Source organism: Phacochoerus africanus, chromosome 3 (assembly GCF_016906955.1).
Source record: "Phacochoerus africanus isolate WHEZ1 chromosome 3, ROS_Pafr_v1, whole genome shotgun sequence".
Lineage (NCBI taxonomy): Eukaryota > Metazoa > Chordata > Mammalia > Artiodactyla > Suidae > Phacochoerus > Phacochoerus africanus.
Window position 1 is genome coordinate 150129965 of NC_062546.1, and position 18391 is coordinate 150148355.

Genomic DNA, 18391 nt, shown 5'->3' on the forward strand with positions numbered 1-18391 from the left:
AGTCTAAAGCAAGACTTCCCTGTGACTGACTTAAAAAGGCAAAACCAAGCTGGGGTGGTCAACCAAAGCCTGATGGTTTGTATGCCAAAGGCTTGCCATATTTAGTCTCTTTACTTGATAAATGAAAGACGATTTTGAAAGATTTTTTTGGTAAAAGTTTCAAGATTGGTTTGTTTGTTTTTTAACCTTGATAAATTTTATGATAACTCTCTTCCTCCAGGAGAAACACTGCTGTGTTTGCACAAGTATCTCCTTCAAACTGACCAATGGGAGCTCCAAGATAAAACCCTCCTGGTTTTGTTTCATTTTGTTTGTTTGTTTGAAGTGATCCTTTGCATCTCAAAGCACAGAGTCTCTTAGTTTTGAGAACCAAATAATGGCCATGGTGGGAACAGGTTTTAAAAGCTCCTTTGGCTGCCAAAAATTTTGAAACTCTATGGGGAGTCTGGATTTCTATGATGTGTGCCAGCCTGTTGGTGTAATGGATCTCTTCCTGGTTTGTCCTGATGACCTAAAATTACCTGCTTCCCCTCCCACCTACCTTGTTGGCACTGTTAAAAAAATCATTTGCCTTTTGTAGGCAGGTTCTCCTTTCCACCATGAGCCGGCCAAATTCTTCTTGAAGCCGATTCAGTTTCTGGTTCGAGAGCTGTAGGTGTTCTTTCTCCACATCCTCCTTGAGGAGCAGAAGCCCAAGCGCCTCACTCTTCAGTTCCTCAACAGAGGAATTCCATTCCTGCAAGAGATCACTCTTCAGTTGACTTTACACTTCCTCCTCTTGGTAATCTCTGGGGAGACTCAGAGGACAGTTAGACATGTTGAAGGTCTCAGAAGCCTGTCATTATATTTTCAAGTCATAAAGGAGTAAATGCTACATTCTGGGTTTGAGTACCAAGGTGTAGCTTAAAAAGAGAGAGAGAGAGAAGGACAGAGAAAGAAGGCTAAAAAGGGAGAGGGGGAGTAGGAAGGGGCAGGTCGACTGGGACGTGGGAATGATGGAGAATCAGGCTGCCCTGAATGCAAGTCACTTGCCATTTCTGTTAACACTACCTGAAAACATACCCCAAATGCAGTCATTAGCGGTTTTCAATCTCTAACTAATTTTAACCTATTTTCATTCATTTAAACAGAAAATCATCTCTCTTCCATAATTCAGTCTCACTGCCAAGGTGGACAAATGTTCATAAGAAAGGAAGGGATATCTCATATTTTATGGCTGTTGTCTGTACATCTTCCTATATTTAGACCTGAAGTTAAGATACGTTATTCCCAAAGTGAAGAGATGTTATTGGGCAGTATTCTCTTCTTATTGACCCCAGTTTCACTTCTCAGTGTTTCACTACTAGTGATTTATAAACAATTCCAAAAAGGAAAAGAGGTGGCATTTTACTTTTTGTTGCATGAGGATGAGAAACAGTAAATAAAAAAAAAAAATAAGAGTTGAGGTAAACTGAACATATTCATATTCAATTTATTTGAAAGAGAAATTCAAATTTCTTGCAAAAGAACTGAAGCCAGATCCAGTGCCATAAAATAATGCTATGTCTAACACAAGAGTCTTGTAAGTGAATTTTCCGATACTCATCTCAGTTGCGACTGAGTGATAAGTATAGAATGTTTGTTAAAGCATCAAAAATTTGGCACCAAATTTCAAAAATCAGTGTCTGACCCCATCCTGGCCTGTTCCCCGGAGCAAAATGTCCTATTATTAAGTTACACTTGCTATATCATACAAGATAAGTATAATTTTAGTGTAATTTACCACTATTATTTTTATTCACTCATTTCACAAGACAACCAAATACTGTGTACCTTGGACCATACCAGGATAGATGTCTTGGGGAATATAAAGAAAGAATAAAATATAGTTCTTTCCTTTAACAATACCTAAACTGCTATTTCATGTAATTTTACAGATATTTACATTATTAAAAAATATTAAATATATGCTGGTCCTACAAACACACACATACATGTACACATACAAAAAATGGTAGTATTTTAAATAACAATGAGTTGTTGAAAACAGAAATTGTACATATAATTTTACGGACTCCATAAAACCTGTTCTAGTAATTGTGTAAGAGAAAAATATTGTGATCAATGGATGTAAGAGTAAGCATGGTAGATTACGGAATTGGCTTTTTTTTCTTTTTTTTGAGCACCAATTTTATAAGCCTATGGTTTGTAAGTATACCCCTCACAAACCAGATGTCACTATTTTCTCACCAATTATGCAGGCTCAGAGAACTTTGTTATTCAAGGTTACATACCCAATAAGTGGCAGAACCAGGACTATTCACAGGTCTGTATACAAGGCTGCATTCCAGGAGATTAAGGGTAGAGAGACTCCAGGATCTCCAGCTTTCTCAGTAAGTGCAAAAGCAATACCCTTAGGCATGAAGATGGACTACATGACTTTTCAAAAGCCTTTATTTTTTTAAAGAGCTCTTTTGTCCCCACTTAAGGTCCGCTAATACGTGCCATGACGTTATTTTGTAAAGCACTGTAAATATCCCTCCCACTTAAAAACCAGTATCTTAACCCTAGTGGGAAAAAGCAAATATTTCTAAAGCAGTTAGCATAATTTCTGGTCCACCTAATAGGCACATAAGTGTTAGTCCCATTTTTCTTTCCATCAGTTTGTTCATGGCTCATTAGCACCCCCAAATTTGTTCCTTATTTATGAGAATTCCTGTTTCCCAGTTCTAAAATAACAATGGTAGAAGGATTCTTCAAATATTCTTGGTCAGTGTTATGTATTGATCAGTATTACTGGATAAACAAAATAAAACAGGTTTCTTTACTGTAGTACTTTCTAGAATTTTTTTTTTTTTTTTTTTTTTGGTGGGACCACATCTGAGGCATGTGGAAACTTCCAGTGCAGGGATAAACCTGCACTACAGGACACAGTCTTTAGGGCATTAGTCTGCTGTGGCCCTCTTTGCCTGGCAAAGCAATAAAGCTATCTATTTCTCCTTCACCGCACTCCCCCCAAAAAAGCTGCACCACAGCAGCAACAATGTTGGACCCTTAACCCACTGAGCCACCAGGGAACTCCTACAATTTTTAATATGTTAATGTGCATTGAGACTCCTAGAGGAAAACATGGTGTGAAGCATTTTGGACAACATTTTTCTTTTGACCGAGACATCATTTGTTTGCTATCATTTCAGGGGACCCACGATCCCACTGAGACAATGTTGAGAAATACTGTAGTTGTGACTAAAAGCAGCTGAAAAACTTCCAGGTTCACAAGTCTGTTTCTTCCCTTTTTTGTTTTATCCCTATCCTTCCAGCTACCCAGTTAGTTCATGTCCTGTCTTCTGGATCTGCTCTCTCATTTTTCCGTTATGATCTGCAGGATATTAACCCCCAATAAACTCAAATAAGAAATGCTTAATATGTGAAGATATAAAGTAAAGCAGGTAATTCTTTCCAAACATTCTTTCCAAAATCATCTGTGTTCATTAGAGGACGACCACGTAGCTAATACAGAGAACTCCGGAAAGGCCAGAGAGCTAGAGAGGGAAAGTGGAGAACAGGTCAGGGTGTGGAGAAATAGGTTACAGTCTTTATGTGTTCAGCTTAGAAATGCTAAACTCTATGGTGTTGGTGTCATCACTGTCTGCAAGAGAGGAAGGGTTGATTTTTCTTCCTGAGCTAGCACAGTGTTAAGTGCTTTACCTGTAGAGCATCATTTCATCTTCACCACACCCCTACAAGGTAGGAAGTAATATCATCCTCATTTTACAGATGGCGCAACTGAGGCTCAGAGGTATTAAGAGCTTGCCCCATAGGGATTAAGACCTTGCCCAAGGTCTCCACATTAGTTAGAAAGAGCCAGAACCCAAACTCAGATAATTTGACGTCAGAACCTGCTTTCCCAACCAGTATCCTGGCCTCAGCTCTTGAGAGGTGATAAACAGAGATTTTTAAACCACAGAAAAATTAAACACATTAACTTAGAATTATAGAGGTGAAACTTCCACGGGGCCTGGAAAAGGCCTTGAAAAATGATAAAATCCTTATATGGCCCTTGGATTTTCTGATTTGAAGTCAGAAGTCTCCTTATTTCTAAATAAACAATGCCTTACATATACAACTGAGAATTTACAGTCAAATTCAAGCTCTATTTTTGCTTAGCAACTAGCCCAAAATAATAAAGCTCTTCTCTAGGAATAAGAAGAGAAATACCTATTTTCTAACAGAATTCATAAATCTGCCTTTAGTATAAATTTTGCAAACAACATTAAAGAGAGAATTCTGGAGCACAGCCAAGTCTTTGAAAACCCACTTTAACCTGTGCTTCATAATGTGTTATAAAAAGTGGGCTGTGACCTTCCGAGGAAACTGTAAAGGACAATTTTGTGCCTCCTATCTTTTCTTATTTTCCGTCCCCAGTCTTCTTAATTACTTTTTCCCGTGAACTCTGAGGGCAGTAAATGAAGCTGGGTCCATTCAATATTTCTATTCAATCTTCTCAGAAAATTGGTTCTGTTTTCTTTGGGCAATCTCGAGGCAGTTTCTGATGCACTTCCATGCCATTCTGATGATGTATTTCCCCAGCCATTTTTCTTAGGGGACGCTCCTACTATTTTATTTTTGAGGCAAAACTTTCCAGAGTCATCTGAATCCATCACTATTTAAAAAACTGAAGTTGTTGCTGTGGTCCACGCTGGAGGAGCCGAATGGAGAAAATCTTGGTCTTTTTTCTCTAAGCTATCACTGCCTGCCTGCTAAGTGTTAAAATTCTGACTGAATTTCAGTCACTTTGCAATACAATATTTCCCATACTTCTCCCCACCAGCAGAAAGCCAAAGCCTGCCATTTCCTTGGTTTGACCGGTGGACATGCATATCTTTGACCCAACAAAGACGTGTGGCACTGTGTGTTCTTGGGCTCAGGGTGCCCCCACAGGTCACTCCGTTATTTTCCTTTTTCACTCACAGTGGTAACCCTTTTAAACTGTACCTTTCAGTATTCCATTTGCTGAGGAAATTAAGCTTCTCTTGGATCCTTGATTGAAAGGGCACTTTTGAGAGGATTAGCGTGGATAGACAAGAAGGTGAAATGATTTCTTCTCCCCCACCCCTGCTTTTAACAGTCCTAGGTTAGCTTTTCAAATTAAATCATGGATGGGTATAAAAATTGTCCAGAAATTCAATTTAGAAAGTAAAAAATCTTAGCTACTTCAATGGAAAAGAAACAATAAACTCACAACATGTTTAGTAAGGTTTTATTCACATGAAAACTCCTGTGATGAAGTAGATGGGGGGATTTAATGACCCAACACCATATGGTAAATTATTTTCATTATAAATTTGACTTCTGAATATAATTTTTAAGTGGGAGAAGATGGACAAGAAACAGTAGGGAACATATTTGTAAACTACTAAGAAAAAAATCAGTTGCAGAGAAACTGGCCCAAATCACATCTGGCAGAAACATGTGTTTAGCTCGTGTGTAGTTCCCATAGCACGGCAGTTTCACAGGACAGCTCATTAGATACAGCTCATTTCTTGTTCAGTCTCTAAGTCTACAATCCCGTTTGGTTTGGCACAGAGGAGAATTAACTCACTGACATCAAATCATAGAATTTGACATGATTGCATTAACAGATGGTACAAACAAAATAAACCAGGCAATTTTAATCAGAGAATATTTGAAAGTCTGCTTTGAGCAGGAATTTTTTAAGAAGAAATGTTTATGGTTTTGAAGAGTGAGCCCTGGAAAAGCTGAACATCTCTGGTTATACTGAGCTGGATTGCAAATAGGGCCACTGTTTCCTCTCATGCTCCTTTCCTGGGCATTTCTAGCTGACTGTGCAAGGCAAGAGAGACCCTGGAGAGATGGGTCTCAGCCAACTCTTGGATGTGAGCCGAGTTCAGAGTCCACAGGCCACATGAACTTCTCCCTCACTGTGATGCGTTTCAGCAAAGACACAGACTGCCAACAGGGGAGAACTGTGATTTTTGTGTATTACCTAGAGATGAAAGAAGTGTGGTGTTTTGCGTCCCAGCCATAAGGCAGTAATCATAGCTACTGAGTGAGGGAGAGCTTGCAGGTAAGAGCAGAGAAACAGAAATACACCTTTTATTCCAAACTTAGTAAGTGGTCTCCAGCAGGGCATTTTGCTTTCCTGAGCCTGACTTCCCTGCAGTGCAATGCCAGCTACCACCATTTCATTTATGCTTTTGCTTCTCTAGTGAATCCACAGTAAATTCAAGGATGAATTGGCTGTGCTTTAAATTCCTGGACCCCAGAACCTACTAAAAGTTGGGGTTTGGCTATATTTTCCACAGTTAGCCTACTGGGATTGGGTCTGACAGTCTACAGCAGAAATGATGGATGTCACCAAAGCAATCTTTGAATAATAGTTGCTGCTTCCTTTTTTTCTCAATCCACTCAAATATTTCAAAAGATGCAGAAAAGAATATGGCTTGGAAGTTTTTCATTTCCCTTATTCTTTTCAGTGCTTGGCCACCAAGTGGAGCCTGGGATCCAGCTGCACAGGGCAGGGTGCTGTGGCTAATACTGAAGCAAATAGATGTGGGGCAGAATACATCTTTTAAATCAAATAGAATCACAACAAATTACACTCATAAGCAAATCTTCAAAATAATGTTTGGAGTAGCAATACATTTATTTCTCTTTCCTTAGTTCAGCATAGTTTTTAGATAAAAATTTAATTACATGGGAAGTCGGGAAGAAACTGTCCCAAGATTTGTGTTTTCTGAGAGTCATTATTTTTTCTTTAGTGTTTTGTCCTCATTTCTCTTAGATTTTTGTTCCTCTTAATCACATTTTCTTCAAGTTGATGAAGTAAGGAGCAGAGGCAGATTTGGGGGTACTGATGTTTCCATTTTTTAAGCAAAATTAACAAAGTCTAGCCAAATTATTTTCATCTCACACAATCTGTCTACAATCAGAGTGTCCCACTGGCTGACTGCATGGTCCCGCCTTACATTAATGTCTTCAAAAGTCTTAACTTTTTAATCTTCTAGAGAATCTGTTGACGCTATTTCTAGGATCTCAATATATAATTCAGCTGTGGGGGAATTATTATGTTTTGATGTTTGTTTCTTATGAAGATTTCCTTAAATCAAATAAATTGTTGGGAAGGGGGTATCCATATATTTTACCCACAAGGAACATCAGATACAGATTAGAACAATGACTCTCAGTGCAATACCAATATAAGAAAACCAGTGACATTCCTACGTAGCAACAATAGCCAATTATCTTTAATACAGATCCCATTTACAAGCACAATAAAATCTATGAAGTAGTCGTTAGTTCAAATATTTATCTGGCAGGCCTAGTCTTTGTGAAGCATTCTTCTAAATACTTCATTCTAGGCCAGGGAATTTAGTAGCGGAGTGAGGGGGGCACTTCAATGTTAGAGATGGTAGTGGTTTACAATGTATTTTATTTTGCTTATAACTGCCAAGCATGATAAGTCTGTACATTGTCTCGTTAGTTTGAAGATGGTCACGCTGTAGAATAAAGGCAAGTGGAGCAGGTTAGGGGACTGACAGGGGCCCCCATGGTATGGGAATTGTGTGCAGTATTGACTGTGGTGGGCAGGGTTATGAGATTGGAGCAAAGATGGGGAGGGAGGGAGGAGTTGAGCCAAGAGGGTCTCTGGAGAAAGAATTTTTCAGGAAGAGGATACAACTAGAGGAAAAGGTGGAACATAGAAGTGACATCAAACAATGTAACTTCCCTTTACTGCTTCTTGTGATCATTTCTACAAAATGAGAGGTTTCCGATTACTCCCTCAAAGCCCCCTGGTGAGTAATTCCTTGAAATCTTTGTCAGTCCGGGTTTCCAGAGACTTACTGTATATGTGAATGAAAAACTGTAAGTCTCTTTATCACTTAGATGTGGAGTTCAAAGTCATAGGAACAGAGTAGAAAAGTGATTGCCAGGGGCTGGGAGAGGGGTGGGGGAAATAAGGAGAGTTTGGTAAGAGCATTAAACTTTCATCCATAAGATAAATAAGGTCTAAAGATATAATGTAAAACATGGAGATGACAGTTAGCACTGTGCTATCTAACTGAAATCTGCTAAGAGAGAAGACTGTATTATATAACTGAAATGTACACACACACAAAGATAAACAGGTAAGGTGATGGATGTGTTCGTTAACTTGATGCGGGGAGATGCTTTCACAGTGTATAATATATCAAATCATCATGTTAAACACTTTAAATATACTACAATTTTGTGTTGATTACACCTCAATAAAACTGAAAAAAAAAAAGAAAAAGAAAAAAAGTTTAAATCTCTGGTTGATGATGGAGGGAATCCTGGAATACAAATAGCAGGTTTGCAAAGAATCCAAAGAGCCCGCACCACCCTTTGTGTGTGCATATTCCCCATCAACACCCTACTGCCATCACAGGAGTGTTCAAGGATGCAGCTTCAGAAGATAAAGCATTGTGGTACTTTGTCCTTAACAGTAGGTACGATTTGATTTTGAGGCAATGTTGGTTTTGGCTACTCTGCAGATCATTTTCAGTGTGACCTGAAATTGCACTCTTATGATTGGGTTAAGAGGTGGGATAAGATAGGATGGGGAGGTAGAGAAGAAAACAAAAATGAAAATCAAAAATCAAGGATGGTTAAGAAGTTGGTAGACATTCACATTTTAGTGTGAATCAGATTGCTTTCCTCTTAATACTTGAGAACTGCAGCATTTTGCTCATTATTTCTTTGTTGCCTCAGAATCAAGAGTGTTCTCATAGAATTGTGTTTAATTTGTAGTCTAGATAATGATCATGCAGTAGATAGAGTGACTCATGACTTCCCAACCAAACTGAAAGTCACTTCTGAAGAGCAATTTAGAAGTCTAGCCACGGCTGACTCAAGGTAGCATTTTGCTGCCAGCTTCCTTTCCAGTGGAGTCATCCACTGCCCCAACAAACACTAGCTGTGTTTAACTCATGTTCCAGACCCATCTGCTGGGTGTTACAGGAAATCCAGAAATGAAGGTGTCATGGCCCCTGTTTTTGAGAATTTCACAGCCGTGGGGAAACCAGGCATGTGGAAAAATCAGACATGTGAACAACTGAAATTCCAGGAAGGCATTCAAGGTTTTAATTAAGCAATGAGCAATGCTCTGTGAGAAAAGAAGGGAAAGACAAGTACTGGAGGGATTAACACTCATTGGTTGTTCAATGGTTAAGGAATCTGGCCCCGTGCTGCGCCTCAAGATTACTAAGATCATCCTCTTGGATGGAGTGGAGACATGGAGCTTTAGACAGACCCTCTCTGCCCAAGGTACTGACCTCAAGATATCATCCAGACATCCTGAATGTAGGTGCTTTGTCTTGTTTCTTGGTCAGTTTCTGTTGGACACATCTTGAATTACATACCAAACTCTTCATGGCTGCTGTTTTTGCTTAGCGTTTTGGACTCAGCTGCTAACACTTTGCCCCTGATTTCACTTTGACAGTACTGCTTTCATTCGACTTCTCCTCCCCTTTGGTAACAAATTGTGACCTCAGCCTTGCCTGTTTCTTAGCTCTATTTTTTTCCTCCCTGTCAACTCTAACATCATAATTTTTGATTAATTTTGAAAAAGAAGAGGAAAGAAATAAGGGGAAAGAGATTCTATACTGAATCTCTGTGTGGCATCAGACTAAACCAGGACTCAGGATGAGCAAGTCTGTGATGGGCATGTGAAGGAAGAGCATCCAAGGAAGTTCAGATTGAGGGAGACTTACAGGTTGGGGGCAGGCAGAGGGCATGTCCTGGAGGGCTTTAAATGTCACATGAGTTTGTATTTTATTCTATGTCCATAGGGAAATTTAGGAGACACTTGAGAGAAAAGCTGCCTAGGCTCGGCTGGTCTGAAGGTAACTTTGATGATGTTACAAAGGACTAATGGCAAAATGGAAAGACCAGAGGCCCAGATGCCAGTTAGGCATGTGGCAGGATCACTGATCTTGTTCTTCCTATATTGTCCTCTCTGCCCTATTTCAAGAAGAAAGTCAATATTTCCTATGCCCCTCCTGCCTAGTAAAGTTTCCATGAAGACCAAGAGCAGAATTACCCACAAGTCATTTCCCCTTCTGTCTTTTATAAAAAGACTAAGGCCAATGTAGACATCTTGAGAGATGTGGGAAGGAGAAGGAGATAGGGGTGAAGGCCATCGAAAGACAGGGAGATCCAGCTAGCACTGGATGCGAGGAGAAGCATGGAGAGAGGTATGGGCCTCCTGGGGCGGTGCAGTGAGGAAGTGCATGGCTTTCTTGGAGATGGCTGTGTGCTCCCTCCAGGGAGATTGGAAATCAGAAGAGCTGGGTACTCCAAACAGGCATGATGGCACAGAGCCATTGTAATCGAAGCCTCCATGCAGGCTGAGACAATGATGACCTCGGGAGAGGCAAAGCCATTTGATGATTACAGTGGCTTCCCCAGCACTGTGGTGCTGCTTGGGCCCAGGAACACTTACAAAACCCTGGAAAGGGGGCTCCAGTAACAACCGAGCTTCAGTGTCTCACCAGTCATATGATGGGAGCTCAGAATCAGGCTTATATTGACCTAAAAAACAATGTTCAAACAAACCAGCAATGTTTCATACAAACATGGTAGTCTGTAGGCTCAGAGTGATGATTCTATACAATGTAATTGCAGTATGAGAAACTGAACAAAAGAAGTGGGCCTGGGAGGAGAAGGCAAGAAGGAGGAGATAGAGGTAAGAAGTGATCTCAAGTGAGGGGTGAGGAAAAGCAATGTGACTTTGAGGTCTCTGACCTGGGTGACTGAAGGGCTGTGATTTATTTAGCCAGGAAGAAAAATGGGGGAAGGTTTGAAGGAGAAAGTGATAATTTTAGTTGAGTTAGAAGTACTGGTAAGAAATCTATGTGTAAATTTTCCATGGGAACTTCTAAAAAGGAGGCTGAAGGTAAGCAAAGATGTAACAGTTGGAGATCTTTTTAAAAGTCTAAAAATCATTAAGATAAAACCTGTATTCATCACTGTAGGATGAGAACTCCAGATGGGGCTAAGTATGAAAGGCAAAGAGAAAAGAGCCAAAGATTAAGCAATGAAGGAAAAGATGGCATTGAGAGAGGCCATAGAAGGAGCCAGGAGCCACTGGGGAGATGGGAGAACTAGAGAAGGTGGGGTCTCAGAGGCCAAGTGCACAGAGAGTTTCAAATCATCTGCTACCTGAGAAAGACAGCTTCTCCTAATGCCGGTAAGGGACAGTGGGAGGCGAGGTTAGGAAGGCAGAAAATTAAGTTGTATTCATTTCCTAGGGTTGCTGTTAACAAAGTACAGTTGACTCTTGAACAACATGGGTTTGAACTGTGAGAGTCCACTTATACAGACTTTTTTCAATACATAGACTGCTATGTTTTTGACCTAAGGTTGGCCAAATGTGTGGATGCTGAATCCATGCTTAAGGGAGGTGACAATGAGACTTGGGCATCCATAGATTCTGGTATCTGCAAGGGATCTTAGAAAAACCTATCCCCCATGGATACTGGATACCAAGGGAAAACTGTTCAACAAACTCAGTGGCTTGAACAACAGAAATTTATTCTCTCACAGTTGTGGAAGCTAGAAGTCTGAAATCAAGGTGTCAGCAGGGTTGGCTCCTTCTCAGGGCTGTGAGTAATAACTCTTCCAGGTGTCTCCCTTGGCCCTGCACATGGCTATCTTCTCCCTGTGTCCTTCATATCACCTTCCCTCTATGTGTGCCTGCCTCTGGGTTCAAATGTTCTCTTTTTATACGTCATATTGGATCAGGGGCCACTCTAATGACTTCATCTTAATTAACTATATCTGTCATAACTCTATTTGCAAATAAGCACACTCTGAGAAACCAAAGGGTTAGGACTGTGATATATAAAGGTTGGTGGATACAATCCAACATATAACAGTCATGAAAACATTGGAAGAGTATCTTAAGGGTTAAAGAGCAATACTTTTGTTTTCTGTTTTGCAAAAGACTAATATATAATTGAAGGAAGAGGAGAAAGGGTGACTCAAAATGATGTAGTAAAAAGGAAGCCAGACTTAAAATGAAAAGATAGGAAAGGTGGGATTTAAAATAGTGGATGAAAGCTTAAATTTGGAAAAGAGGGGAAGTGGAAATACATTGGGAGAAGATAATTGAAAAAGAGACAGAAAGGACAGAGAAGAGTCAAAAGATTTCACTCTGTGACTATAAAGGTAGGAAAAACTTAACAGCACCTGAAAGTCTTGCACTGCTTGTTACAGGGACAAAGCAGGGAATTAAAGGCTGATAAGGAAAAGGATTTGTAAGGCTAACTGATAATAGATCATTTACTTTTTAAATAGAGCTAATCAGAAAGAGTATGATAACTGTTTCATCATCTTTGAAAGGTAGGAAAAAAAATAGAGAAAGTGGGCGATTGAGTATACTCACAAATAGCCTTGGTCCATGCTAAATAGAACAAGGAGGGAAGCCAGGAAAAGGCAAAAGGAAAGGGGGAGTGCATGAGATGACTTTTGGGGGATGCCATAGAAACAAGTGAGGTCACAGGAATGAGAAGCTGAAATGAGCCCTCTGGAATAAAGAATGTCACAGGAATCTAAGGCCACACTACTGAATGTCACCAAATGGAAGCTAGCGTAGCACAGGAAGGTTGTAGAGATTTAAGGTGTGACTGTATATTAAGACATAAGAAAATGGGGGAGTTCCTGTTGTGGCTCAGTGGAAACGAATCTGACTAGCACCCATGAGGACATACTGGCCTTGCTCAGTGGGTTAAGGGTCCGGCATTGTTGTGAGCTGCAGTATAGGTTGCAGATGTGGCTCATGTCCTGTATTGCTGTGGTTGTGGTGTAGGCTGGCAACTACAGCTCCAATTTGACCCCTAGTCTGGGAAACTCCATATGCCATGGGGGCAGCCCTAAAAAGACAAAAAAAAAAAAAAAAAAAGAAAAAGAAAAAGAAAATGCCTTTTCAGGAGTTCCCGTCATGGCTCAGGGGGTTAAAGATCTGACATTGTCTCTGTGAGGATGCAGGTTTGATTCCTGACCTTGCTCAGTGAGTAAGGGATCTGTCATTGCCACAAAATGTGGCATAAATTGCAGATGTGGCTCAGATCCAGCTGTGGTGTGGGCCTCAGCTGCAGCTCCCATTTGACCCCTAGCCTGGGAACTTCCACATGCAGCAGGTGCGACTGTAAAAAAAAAAAGAAAAAAAAGAAAAAAAGAAAATACCTTTTCAGGTATCTATTTCATATAGACTCAATTTCAGTATTATTATTATGATAGTAACATTACCTTTAGTTAGAATAGTAAGTGTAAGAAGCTATGCTTTGTAGGAATTTTTGTTTAAGGGATGACAAAAAAAAAAACAGGAAAGAGGAGGAGGGAGAGAGAGAAAGAAAAGAAGAATAAGAAGAAAAGAAAAGAATATGTATGAAGAATTTTTATAAAAATCATAGCTAAAAAAAAGATACAGAAGAAATTTTCTAAGCATTTAAACTTAATGAGCTGGTGAAGTTTCCATAAGCAGTGACAGCAGGTAGTTTTAAACCTAATGATTATAGAGGACAATATTCTTTATTGGTTTTCTTAACTCATCCCCTTTTAGATGAGCGTAAACATTTCTGAGAGACTTTCTAAGTTAAATTTCCCTTGGAAATGAAAGCATATGGTTCACCTAGCTTTATATTAACCTGTAAGTTAAGGCTAGAGAAGGGTTACCAAGTGAAAATCCCACCATTTTATAGATTTTCCCAATGCTTGCAGGCAAATTCAATATTATTTATAAGTACTTTGCCTGTTAGTAATAAAATTGTTTCTAATTTATGTTCTGTGAAAAATGACATCTGCTTTTCATTGGGAAGTTCATTAAAAAATCAGACAAGTAAAACAAATTATTCACTAAAGTGAAGACAGAGGAATTGAAATGCACTAGGGCAGGTGTCTCTATCTTTGAAGACACAGTTAATTTCTGCCTTGAGACCCCACTTTATTTTTTAAATTAGAGGAAACATTATAAAAGTAACAAACTCTGCTTCATTTTGTAGATTATCAGAGATGGCGTGAGCTGATTTACTGAAGTAATATTTTTTAAGTGGTTTTACCAGTTTTTCACATGCCTTCAGAGAAGGAATTGCAGGATGTAATGAAAGTTCAAATAGCAGAATAGTCAGCTTCTTTATACAGGTTAATATATACCACAATGAGAAGAAAATAGCTCAACGACAGCTGTGAAGTACTTTGAAAATATTTGGACAACCCGGGAGCTGTAATTATATGAACTCTAGATATTGCTACATAACTTCCTGAACAACCCAAGAGATGTATAAGCAGCTTCTTTTGTATGAAATAGTTGAAGTGCTATTTCTACAGAAATATTTCTATTTTTAAAAAGGAACAATTATAAATTTTAAATACTTGTCTTTTGATCTTTAAATTACCTGGACAATGAAGGCAAGCAACAATATAAATCAAGTTCTAAGCTCAAACAATCTTGCCCACATCTTAAAATGACTCAGATTTACATCTTCCACATTCGTACAATGATCCAATATTTCAACTCCATCACTTTAACTCTCTTTCATTCTTCTGCAGTTCTTTCTTTCCTTCATAAACTTTGTTGCCCAAAAGGTGGTCCAGAGACCAACAGCAATGATATGATATTGGATTTTGTTAGAAATGCAGATACTCAAAGTCCCACCTCAGAACTGGTGAATCAGAATCTGCATCTTCAGATCCCCAGGTAATTCATGAGTATGTTAACAATTGAGAAGCTCTGGTCTAAAGTACACTGAAAGAATGGCTTTTCAAAATGATTCATTTGTTCAAAAGACAAACGAATATGAAGGAGAAATTTGCAGATGATATGATCTTATATATAGAAAATCCTGGAGTTCCCATCGTGGTGCAGTGGTTAACGAATCCGACTAGGAACCATGAGGTTGCGGGTTCGGTCCCTGCCCTTGCTCAGTGGGTTAACGATCTGGCGTTGCCGTGAGCTGTGGTGTAGGTTGCAGACGTGGCTTAGATCCCGCGTTGCTGTGGCTCTGGCGTAGGCCGGTGGCTACAGCTCCGATTAGACCCCTAGCCTGGGAACCTCCATATGCCGCAGAAGCGGCCCAAAGAAATAGCAAAAAGACCAAAAAAAAAAAAAAAAAGAAAAAAAAGAAAATCCTAAGAATCCTCAAAAAACTATTAGATCTAATAAATTAATTCAGCAGAGTTTCAAGGTATAAGATCAAAACACAAAAATCAGTTGTGCCTCTATGGACAAGAAATAAATAATCTGAAAAGGAAATTAAGAAAAACAATTTCATTTACAATAGCATAAAAAATAATAAAATACTTAATAAAATCAACAAAGAGGGTGCAAGACCCATACACTGAAAATTATAAGACATTGTTGAAAAAAATTAAAGAGACCTAAATAGGTAGAAAGATATCTTATGATTATGGATCAGAAAACCTAATATTGTTAAGAAGGTAAAAGTCCCAGAGTCATCTACAAATACAATGCAATTCATATCAGAATCTAATGGCCTTTTTTGGAAGGAATGGCAAAGCTGATCCTAATGTGTAGAACTGTAAAGAGATGCTAGGATTTAACTCTAGGACCTGGGAGTGTACCATTCACTCAACTGCCATATTCTGAAATACTATGTATTTCCGCCTCAAGTATGTGCTATATCTACATGGTTTAATAAATGCAATTATTAAAAACATATTTAAAATATGTGTTTGAATAGGAGAAATGCTTACGATATTATGCTAACTGGAAAAACGACACTGCAAAACAACACATAGACAATTTTGTATATAAACACACTCACATACAGTGTCTACATATATACATACACACAAAGGTTTGGAACACACAATTTTTTATGTTTTATATTTCTCACTCATTTTCCTATATACCTACACACTATGAGGGATTCTAATTTTCTTTAGTTTTACATGTTTTCTAATTTTTCCAAAATGAGAATGTATTATGTAATCAGAAAAAATAAAACAATATACATATTTTTAAAGAGCCACATCCACATTCTTGTATTGGTTCTGTTGATTATAACTATGCATTTAAATTATTCAAATAAGCTTGCAAGAGATTCTGCTTTACTTCCTTATCTCACAGTCATAAATATTTTGTAATTTTAAGCTTGGTGCTTTCCTCTGAATAAAGTTTCTGTAGGATTTAAGTGTTGGTATTCTTTTTTAAGATCTCCAAATAATATTATCTGAAGAAACTTGAGGCCAAGATCATAAACCTAATTTATGAAATCACTCAAACTGGAAAATATTTTCAATGACTTGGAAAATTGGATTACATGATGAATCATGGAAGATGGTTTTAATCTTGAAGCTGAGGGATGTGAATTTTACTATATTAAAACATTGAAGATGATGTTTCTTTACATCATTTTCAGTTTGCTTCTCTCCCAGAACTTCAATTATTATTTGTTAATCAATTACTTTATATACAATATATAATCATCTATGAAAATTAAGGAAAACATGGACATACATTGAATACATGGGAAAATCCTCAACTCAGGGTCTCTTAAATGTTTGTGTCAATACAAATCTTCTGAGGAAATTTGTTAAAATACAGATTCTGACTCAATACGTTTGACCGGTGGAGTCTGAGTTTCTGCCCTTAGAATGACTCCCCGATGCCACTTTTGGGAGCTGTGCATTGAATAAGGGTTTAAGTCTCCTTTAAGCCTTTAAAATGGGCACAATAACCTCCACCTCAAAAGATATCATGCCCCATCTAAAGTTACTCTCATTCAGACTTCAGTAGTTTTCTAGAAGACTTTTCTAACTTCAATATCATTTCCTCCCTCCACACAATTAAGTGTGAATTCTTATCATTCACACTTGTCCCACGTTAATCTTCTAAAATGCAAATTGGTTTAAACTACAACTCCACTTAAATTGTACCTCATTACTCATCAGGTCTCAAACCCAAATGCTTACAGAGGCCAGGCACTTAATGTAAATGAGTGAAGCAAAGGCACTGAGAGGAAGTTTAATGATGAACTGTGGGGACTGTGGCAAACTGAAGTACATGCCTTTTCTAATGGAAATAGCTATCTCTGGGCTCTAGCAAAGAGATGCTGTGTATATATGGAAAGATCAGCCTGGCATTGCCAGATCTAACATTTTCAGAAGAAGTAGGAAATCTGGATTTCTTTTTTGATAAAACTTCAATATTTTAAGATTGGCAATGAGTTTTTTTTTTTTTTTAATTCTAATTTCCTAAATTACATAATCTCTTTGATCAGGAAATTCAGTCTTTGCTCCAAGTCCCTGTGTGATTCTGGTGAGCACCAAATGAAAAGGGCCTTTCCTGAACCAAGGGTTGACACTATAGAAGTGCAGGAACTAACAGCCAACCACGGTGGTGTGAAAATTACTTTAAATTGAAAACAGCTGAACAATTAGCAACAGAAAGGAATATTACCTAAACTTAAGCAGAACCTCCTGAAAATACAGCTGCCATTGACCTCTTCCCAGGGAGTTTCCTGATTGAAAGAAGACTGACGTTAAGCACCAGGAAGTATGAATTCAGTTGCCATAAACCCTCCCACTGGGAAACTTCCAGTCAGGAAATAGACTGTTCATTCTTTTATCATCAAAAAGTCCAACAAAGAATTCCATACTCTTCCACTGAGGTCCTAAAAATTTCCCTTTTGTTAAACTGATTTTTGTAAAGCTTTACTTTGGGTTATCCCACAAGTTTCCCATTGCTGAGAACTTCCATTGCAGGAATGAACCTTGTCTTTATTCCTGTTAATTTGCAGGCCCCAATCATAGACCCAAACTGGAAGAGGAAAATTTTCCTCGCAATAGAAGTACAGGTTTGTTCCTGAAGGCAGATTTTGGATGAACATTATTTCTGATGTGTAGAATATGGAATGATTATGCCTCCTCAAAGAAGACAATAAGGAAGTGTTTGTTAACATACTATTTTACTATGATAGAATTCGTTCCTGAATGATAGAATTGCAGTTTCCTTGGTCCCTGCCCTGCCACAGCAAAGCATTGAAACAAGGGGCATATTGCAAATTTCTTAAAGTGAAAGTACCTTTTTGGGGGCAGGGAGAGGTGGGGAAGAGCGCTCCCAAGGACACGTGGCCCACCTCACTTTACAACTGTTTTTATATCACCATGCAAGACACCTTATTTGCATGGGGAACAGGTTATGAGAGGCAGGAGGAATAGGCAACATTCCTTCCCTAATAGAGAGTGAGCAGCCCAAGTTGCTCAAGGTGAGGGAAGGGGCAATGAGACATGGCCAGAGGCTTTTGGGTTTAATATCCTTGAAGGGGCCAGAGACTTTTGAGTTTAAGGGGACTTGAAGCCTACAATAAATACACCCTACAACCAACTCTGAGCTCCAAAGTTTGAA

General features: G+C 38.7%; 1 protein-coding gene across 6 annotated transcripts in view; it reads right to left on the reverse strand.

Moving 5' to 3' along the window:
* Positions 1-18391, reverse strand: part of CCDC141 (coiled-coil domain containing 141) — a 207241-nt gene that overhangs the window by 102759 nt on the left and 86091 nt on the right. For all 6 annotated transcript variants that reach the window (XM_047772988.1, XM_047772987.1, XM_047772989.1 and 3 more), the window contains exon 7: positions 542-736. In XM_047772988.1, coding sequence (XP_047628944.1) covers positions 542-736 — 195 coding nt within the window. The remainder of the gene's footprint in view (positions 1-541; positions 737-18391) is intronic.